This window comes from Vicia villosa, linkage group LG7 (genome assembly GCF_029867415.1).
Source record: "Vicia villosa cultivar HV-30 ecotype Madison, WI linkage group LG7, Vvil1.0, whole genome shotgun sequence".
NCBI lineage: Eukaryota > Viridiplantae > Streptophyta > Magnoliopsida > Fabales > Fabaceae > Vicia > Vicia villosa.
In genome coordinates, this window is record NC_081186.1 from 96,502,448 (window position 1) to 96,511,190 (window position 8,743).

Genomic DNA, 8,743 nt, shown 5'->3' on the forward strand with positions numbered 1-8,743 from the left:
TTTGCTTAATCCTAAACTAATTTATTTTATTAAATTTGAGATCCTTAATTGGCAAAAGTTCAGTTTCTCACTTAATTTATCATATATTATCCTCAGCTAATACCTCAATAAGATCCCTAAAACCTATCATATACACTTAGATACTCTGTACAATTTTAAAGGTACAACAACTTGTAGCATAGTAATAACTAATACTCTGTATTTAAGCAGCGAGCACCAGCACTTTAATGGTGCCTTGACTATTTGCAGTTAGTATGGTGGGGCGATCACTCTTCCAGCATACCGCACTGATGAAGTACGATCCAGCCTCATCCTCCGCATCTTCCATATCTAGGGTACCAAATCTATGCCATGTGAGAGGCTTGGAAATTTCCTGCAAAAGGGTAATTCAACTCTCAGCGATTTACAAGACAAATAATGCAAGAGAAACCGTCTGAATAATTAAAGATTGCAAACCTTGTGGTAGACAAATACTTCGTTTGTTTCACTGCCACATGCAATGTATTCACTGCTTACTGTAAGGCCAACAAAGTTTTTCTCATTTGCATGACCTCTGAATGTACGAACCTGTACACATACATTTGGATTAAAATGAAAAACAACATTCTAATTTAGTATAAACACCTACAAACTAAATGTAGAATGAATGAAGGATAACTTGGACAATAATCAAACCAAAGCAATAAACTATTTTTGTTAGATTACTTACTGGTACGTTTTGCTTCACATCCCATAACCGCAGTGTACTATCTGTTGATGCCGATGCAAGTTCGTCGTTTGACAAAAATTTCACGTATGAAACAGCCTTCTTGTGCCCAGTGAAAACATGGACTGGCCGGCTAATATTTCTCAGATCATAATAATGGATGTGATGGTCTGCTGACCCAACCTGTAAAAATGTTTGAGGGTATAAGACAAGCTGAAATTAAAATGGATAAGGAAAATGAAACACATAATTGATTCAGATAAGGAGCAGGGTCAACTGGTCGAGTGTATAATCGTAATTTATTTTCTGATAGATTTGATACATGCAGCCACTAGCCTGCAATTTATTTTCTGATAGATTTGATACATGCAGCCACTAGCCTAATGTTCTAAAGGTTAATCCAAACAAACTATCCAGATATTCTCTACCAAGTACTAACTGAATGAAAAGGGAACATACTGCGATGTAATTCCCAGATCCAGGATTATACTTCACGCAGCATATGTTTGCTTTCATGTCTATATTTAGAACACTGGCCTCCTGATTTGTGCACCAAACTTTGACCTGCTCAAAGTATACAGAAATTACAGTTAGTTTATCACTTTCAATAACCAAAACAAAATTAGAAAAGGTTAATATTTGATCACTTATCCATCGTGTAATTTCATGTTGCAGGGAATGCTAAATTGTCTTTATTAAACATTAACCATGATGGCACGCAAGTATGAAAAATAAACATAGTGGTGTACACTAGAAGAGGAAACGAGACGACACGAAAATGGTTGCAAAGCAAGCATGGTGAAAGTGGTCAAAAAGAAGGACTTGGCTTAAATTGTAGAAGGCTAGAAGAAAAATCCATTCAGAATGTACATTTGGTAGCAATACCATGCCAATAAATTTAAATTTGTGCAAGTAAAACGCAAAAAAAAAAAAAACTGCAAACTCTCAAATGACAAATCAATAAAGACGAAGTTAATCCAACCAGGATTTAGAAAGACATTAGATACACTCGTAGGAAAATTTTCAGAAAGTACGGACACTTCCAGTGAAATTGGTGATATTTTTCTAAATAAATGTTATAGAAGAATACCTTACAATCATCACTACCAGATACAAGCATAGAGGGATCCGTTCTTGAAAAATCAACACTCCATGCACGCTTTTCATGCTCTTCATATTCCATTAAACTCTGCCAAAGGAAAGTAATAGTCATAAAAAAAAAACTGAAAAACAGCAAGTATATAGACTAAGATACCCGAACAGATGATACAAGAAAAACTGTCCATTTGAGTCACAATTACCTTTCGAGTGGTCACATCCCAAACAGTTACAATTCCTTCATAATCACTACTAGCTATTTGGTTCTTGGCATATTTATTCCAACTCAAGCAACTAAGTTTTGAGCGCGTAGTCATTTCCACAACAGGACAATGAGCATCTGTGGGTTCATTCACTACCTGAAAAGTAAAAACATAGGGAATGATCGTTTTATATTAGCTTTGGCAACATATATAAGCAGTCACAGTAACGTTGCTCACCTATCAAAAGAAAAGAAAATCAAAAAATGATAAAATAATTTAGAAAAGTAAATGACATCCATCTTACCGCAGAAAAATCAAAAACTTTGATACGTCGGGAAACTCCAGCAGTAGCAAACAAATCATCATCACGGTCAAACTCTATGCTGCAATACACATGGTGAATCCGCGCATTCAGTGAAAATGTATTCATTGACAACTTAAGTACTTGGATAGAAACATGAATGTACCCATAAAATTCATTTCATCAATGCAGTACCTAACTCCTCCATATAAAGACTACAGTCACAGCAAGATAAAGTATATCAAATAAAAACCTACTTGTCTGTTTGGCATAGTTACCTAATATTCTTATTTCCATATAATTTATCTCCAGCATGAAATGAAAACATACATGAAGAGGGAGTTTAGAGTGTGTCCCATATGTAACGTAACAGCAGGATCAAGACCTAAAATTCTATGATAAATAACATATTGCAGACTAAATTAAGAACACAGCACTGTTGACCCATAGGATGACTTTGAGGCCAACCATAATGCAGTAACCGACAATAGCTTGGAATAAAAATGTTGATTACTTTATTTCTTTTAAAGCCAGGACTATAGAGGCAAATACCAGATGATTATTCAAAGTTCCATGGGCAATTTCATAAAATAACTCACCTTGAAACAATGTTGGCCGAATGAAATATATCCCCGTGTCTTATTTCTGCAATGACTCTCAATCGACTGTTTCAATTGAAATTCAACGAAATGAGAACTATCTTATACCAAAGATTTCAAGCTAAATATGAGATAGTAGACCTAAAGAGTAAAGAGTGAAACATTCTAACAAAATTAACAATTCAAAGTATTTCGTTCATTCGATTCCCTTCTTACTTTACACCTAAAATCCTATTACTTCAACAAGAGCTTCCCCTCTTATAGTAGAGCATTAGAACAATTTACACAAAAAGACAATCTTTTTAATCCATTCTACCCCTATTTCCCACATTTATCAAACTGATCTGCCTTTAACTAGCTAAATACCCTAACTATTCCTAATTAACTACTTTGGCTCCCTTTATTCTTCCACGAAAATGACCCTTTTCCCTTCAATCCCAATAATATATGAATTGATATTTCTAATGACACAAAAAAAAAAGACGGATAGTAATACCTGTAGCGTGTGAAAGTTGTCAAGACTGACTGAAAATCATCAAGACCACAACTATAACCTTCTCGACTTATGAAATTTGTATCCCTTTCCTGTTGGCCATTTGGTTTATCTGCTGCTTGTCGTCGTTTTTGTAGATAACATTCTTGTAGGTCATTGAACTGGACCAAGGGAAGGAAATCAGATGGGATTCATAGAGGGAGAAAATAAACCATGTATATAGATGTAAATCCAGTAATAGAAACAATAAGACAATAAAGAACACGAAACCTTCTGCAAAATTCAAGTTGAAAGACAGTAAATAACACATAGAAAGCAAGTAAACATAAAAACAGAATCGATTTTGAAATGTATACAAGTCTATGTTCTTCATAAGCAATATGGTGTTTGCTACTTTACTACGCAAGTTATATTTAAATGCACTTTTGTTTCATGGTTATTTTAGCAGTTCCTATTACTAGTGCAAGACTGTAACTGGGCTTCAATTGTGACTTTGAGTCTCAAAAAACTCATTAAGATATTAGGGTTTTAATTATTTTTGTGGTAGAACATAAGTTTGCAGAGTTTTGAATTTGAGTCTATGGCCTTATCGTATCAGTAAATTAACAATGTATATGTAATGCCTAACTTTAGGATGATGAGACTTTAAAAAAAAAGATAAGTGGATGATGAAAATTTGGTAGTGCATATAGCTTGTTTCAGTCTACATTCTGATAAGAATACAATTCATCACGAGGCGTGATTCCTAGATCTTCATAATTTGTCATCTCATTCTCTCTCCTTTAAAATTTAAAATATCCAAAATATAATTTGTTTCCTGGCAAAAAGCTTTCCTAAACACCCATTAAATATTCAGAAAAACATAAAATAAAATAAAAAATTCAAGCACGGAAAATTAAACTAAGATAACCTGTGTATGCACCCTCTTCTTTCTAACTAGAGCAAGACCCGATTGATTTATATACTGTGAATCTGATCCACTGATGGGATCTCTTCTCTGGATTCCATGCCCATGAGAGCTGATTTGTGACTTTCCATCATTTTTCTTAGTATGGCTCCCAGAAGACAACCCTCCTCGAAGATTTAAAGGACTAGATGCGAGGCCACTGCTATTCAAGTCCATTGATGAATGCCGTGATTTTCTTCCAGCAGAATCATCAAGCATCCGCAGTTTCACAGAGTACCTGTCCCGAGCACGATACAAGTCCATTCTATGTTTCTCCACAGCACCAATGTCCTCCTTTATGAACTGGAGATCAGTTTGCACCTACAGATGAAACACCAATTGATTGCAATAAGTACCAATAAATTCAACAAAGAAACTTGTATAAGTAGTACAATGAAGACCACGACATGTAAACAGGGGGAAGAAAAAATTGAAATATAAGTAAGGATCTATTAGATTTGAGAAAATGTTTTATGTTTACATCCAGTTTAAATTAACTATTACAAAAACACTTCCATATTTTTTTAAAACCAAATAGACTCTTTGTTACTGAGTAATAATTTAGTCAAAAATAAAATAGATAGATTGCATCTCGCGCACCTCCTTCAACTCATCAACTTTTTGCTTGCGTAAGCAATGCAAGAAATCTAACAATATTTGCATATTTCTCTCAGCTTCTTCTTGTTCCATTTTTCTTTTCTTCTCAGTAAGGAGTAACAAAAGGGTGTCGAGCTCCTTCATTGTCACTTCACAGCCCTGATTCAAGATTCAAAAAATAAAAAATATATATGTATCACAGAGCTTCAAAAGCATCAACAAGGATCCACAGATTACGTGATACAGAAATATGTAAGCGTAAAAATAGAGTAATCTTCAGTACAAAAGTTGTACGAATTCAAATAAGCTAATAAACAGGTAAATCTCCAATATAATGATAGAAACTGGTATCTATTGATAATTCATAATATTGACGAATAACCACTATCTATTATAGATAATCTTTGATGAAAGGGTCAGCTACAGCCAAGTCTTATTCCTATAGCGGCCTCTGCCTCTCCACCTATAGCAGTCTCTACAACAACCAAGTTTTATCCCACCAAGTGAGGTCCGCTACAAGGATCAAACGACTACATAATGTTGTATTATAAAACATATCTATATCCAACTTATTAACCTCTATATCTTTCTTGATAGTTCTCTATCTCTTATAGTTTTTCTAGATTTTTCCCAGCATCTAGTGATTAGACTATCTTTCATTAGATTTACTTTCCTTACTACAAAATCTACATGTGTGCTCACTCAAGCATATACAAGTACTCTTCTTGCTTAGTGAGAGGTCTAACATATAATTAAGATCCTTTCATAAAATAAAATTGACAGTGAAATCTGACAAGATTTAACTAGTATTTTTGGTCCTTGATCTAGTTGCATATACACAATTAATTTGCAAGAGTTATATAACATTACAAGTGTTAAACACCAGAACAGGTGGCCCTCTTGTTCCGCTTCCATCTTCTGCCAAGTTATTTCATGTTCCAAATTGTATAAACAGATGCATCAAGTGAGAGGATTGTGTTATTGTGAGAGATCAGGAGAATAAGTGATAGCCATTGAATCAAAATGAATAGTTATGATAGATTTCCGTTCAAAAAACTACACAGAGTTGACATACTCATAATGGTGGGTCTGGCATTGGTAATTTTAAGATTTATGAGATGCACTTTTCCATTAGAACAGAGAATGATTGACCATGTTCTCATCTTACATTAGGCTTCTAAAGAAGTTGGCATTGCTTATTGCTGCAAGCAATAAAATAAGCCATTCGTGCAAGAGAAAAGGCGAGACAGGAGGAGGAAAATGGTGACTTACAGTTTTGAAAATAAGATTATTCTTAACAATCTACTTTGATCTAACGCCTACTATTTTATATAATCTTCTCAACAGACGAACTGATGTAAATTAATGTATCGACTTATATTTCCTCTAACATATAATCTCCCCTTGTCAAAACTCTACATATAAGTGTCATGTATAATGAAAAACTAACACAGACACCAGATACAGTAGATAGTCGAATAATTTGAAAAATGGAAGCGATAGAATGTAGCCATATGCATAGATGTAGTGTCAGTATGGATACACACATATGTCAGAAACACGGCAATGAAGTGTCAATGCTTCATAGGTCATGTATTCCTCAATGAACTCAAAACTAAATATTCATTTTCCGAAGAAAAACTAGAAGCAACAATGAGCTATTAAGTGAAAACAAAATCAACAACAAAGATATAGGTCACCGCCAACAAAATCCAATCCAAAACTAGTAGCGAGAGTATCACCAACCTTTTGTACTGCCTGACGGAAATGCTCCACGGGAGAAGCAGTCTTTGATATTTGACGATCCGATGTCTTTTTTAGTAGCTACAAATTTGGTACAGAAACCGTTTAACAATGAGCTGCATTTCGAAGTAAATCAATTCAAGATAAAAAAAAAAGTAATTCATACTATAAAATTCCACACTAAAAACTTTTCTACTTAAGTCAGTTACATTCGTAAATAGCTCTCACAAAACGCAAAATGGAAAAGATCTAAAACCGAATTCATTACTCAAACAATAAGTTTCTTAAATTTCAATCTAATTCTAATCTCAAACGCAATTTCATAACCGAAATTTCACAATTAGAAACACAAAACATCAATTAAACTATAGCAATTAAACATGCATTGCTAAATTGAGAACGAAGACGAATTGCGATGTAAACCTTATCAAGTAAGAAGTTCGGGAACAAATTACTGTTGGTGAGGTAATGACCACAGCAAGGACAATCGCTTTTGTTCCGGAGATGAGTAATAATACACATGTAGCAGAAGCTATGGCCACAGGCGGTGAGAAACGCGTCTTTGATGATCTGCATGCAAATCGGACATAGGAAGTCCTTATCTAACTCAGACATGGTGGGAACAGCGTCGCCGGCGGCGGTGGTGTCGGTGGAGAGATTTTTAGTAGGTTCTGGTTTCACTACTGCAGGGACTAGAGGTCCTACTGAGTGTTCTTCCATGGTGGTGGATGTGGTTTTGTTGCGAGAGAAATGGTTTTGACGCGTGTGGAGGTGGTGATTTGGGGTTGATTTTGTTTTTGCTTATGTGTGAGAAGAAAGGGGATTTAGGGTGGAAGAAGGTGGGTCCCATTAGTGTGGTGTTTGTGAGGGGGAGAAAATTACACGTGATAGCTTGGATTTCAGAATTCAGCTCATGCTAGAAGCCACATCACAACATGCTGGCCTCTTATGAGTGCTAATTACTATCAAATTTATTATTATATATTATTATATTTAATTTAACATTTAATAATTTCTCTAAACACTGTTATGAACAAAAATGTAAAATAAAAGTGAATTAAAAAAATAATAATTAAGGGAAAAAGTTACAACAAATGTAAAAAAAAATTAAAAAATAAAGAGATACGAGAAAGCATGACAAAGAGTTAGATTGGTGACAAAGAGTTAGATTGGACTTACATGATGGACAAGAAGAAGAAAGAATATAGAAGGACAGATGATAAGACAGACATATATGAGGATATTATTATGTGATACTTCGCAAATATTTTAGATGACGTCAAGCTGGCAAAGGTCGAAGCAAAATTTTCAAGTCTCAGAGAACTAATGAATTTATTCATACTAGTAAAGAAAAACAAGGAGGGGCATATTTCAACTTTGCAATGTTTGTATAGGTGAAAGATAAAAGTAAGATAGAAGAATGGTTTAGGAACATGTGGTTTGGAATATACAAAATATGGGTCAATGTATCAAGATTCGATCGAAGAATAAAATATGTAAGGATGGGTAGGGAGGTATGGGTTAATGGAAGGAATAACAATATGAGGAATGAAAAATCAAAGAACGTAGATAGCAGAGAGGTTAGCGGAAGAATAGAGAGTGAGCAATCACTAGGAAAGTTCTACTTACCTAATACTAGTTACGCTCAGGTGGTGAAAAAAACTAATCAGAAAGGTGGTAACCAACATACAAAGAAAAATGATTCGTAAGAATGTTGGAAGAGGTTGAGGTATAATGCATACGAAGAGGATGCCAAGTGAACAAAGAAAGGGTTTGTGGGAAGAGTTCATAACATAGATGAAGTACCGATGTTGCAACAAAATTTTGTGGACATGGGGATCCTTTAGTTGTAAGTGATACCAACGGGTGAAATAAACTATTAAATGTTCAAGAGGATAAAGACTTTCATTCTTTGGCGAGGGAAGCAAAATAATTCTTCCAACACTGATTTGCTAGCTTAGATGAATGGTATTCTAAGGGGTGATGAATTAAAGATATACATGGATTAAAATTTATGGAGTCTCAATTCATCCTTAAAACCGAAAGTTATTTTTGAA

At 34.5% G+C, this 8,743-nt stretch overlaps 1 protein-coding gene across 2 annotated transcripts; it reads right to left on the minus strand.

The window, feature by feature from the left end:
* Positions 1-7,528, minus strand: LOC131616024 (E3 ubiquitin-protein ligase COP1). 2 transcript variants are annotated; one of them, XM_058887241.1, is made up of 13 exons: positions 7,110-7,528; positions 6,690-6,767; positions 4,947-5,102; positions 4,311-4,667; positions 3,404-3,561; positions 2,908-2,973; positions 2,312-2,390; positions 2,008-2,163; positions 1,797-1,895; positions 1,166-1,270; positions 710-889; positions 457-567; positions 1-373 (listed from the first exon to the last, which is right to left on the minus strand). In XM_058887241.1, the coding sequence occupies exons 1-13, from the start codon at positions 7,404-7,406 to the stop codon at positions 203-205; spliced, it is 2,013 nt and encodes a 670-aa protein (XP_058743224.1). In that variant the 5' UTR covers positions 7,407-7,528; the 3' UTR covers positions 1-202. The 2 variants fall into 2 exon arrangements, with proteins under 2 accessions (XP_058743224.1, XP_058743225.1); XM_058887242.1 differs by having other exon boundaries at positions 6,690-6,802; positions 7,110-7,230.
* Between the last annotated feature and the right edge of the window lie 1,215 nt (positions 7,529-8,743).

Bases quoted from the DNA above. Each gene is read 5' to 3' on its own strand.
- LOC131616024 (XM_058887241.1), bottom strand. From the start codon at position 7,406: ATGGAAGAACACTCAGTAGGACCTCTAGTCCCTGCAGTAGTGAAACCA. The intron at 2,164-2,311 runs GTAAGATGGATG...TTTACTTTTCAG, and splicing joins AAGTTTTTGATTTTTCTGCG to GTAGTGAATGAACCCACAGA. The intron at 374-456 runs GTTTGCAATCTT...ACCCTTTTGCAG, and splicing joins AAGTATTTGTCTACCACAAG to GAAATTTCCAAGCCTCTCAC.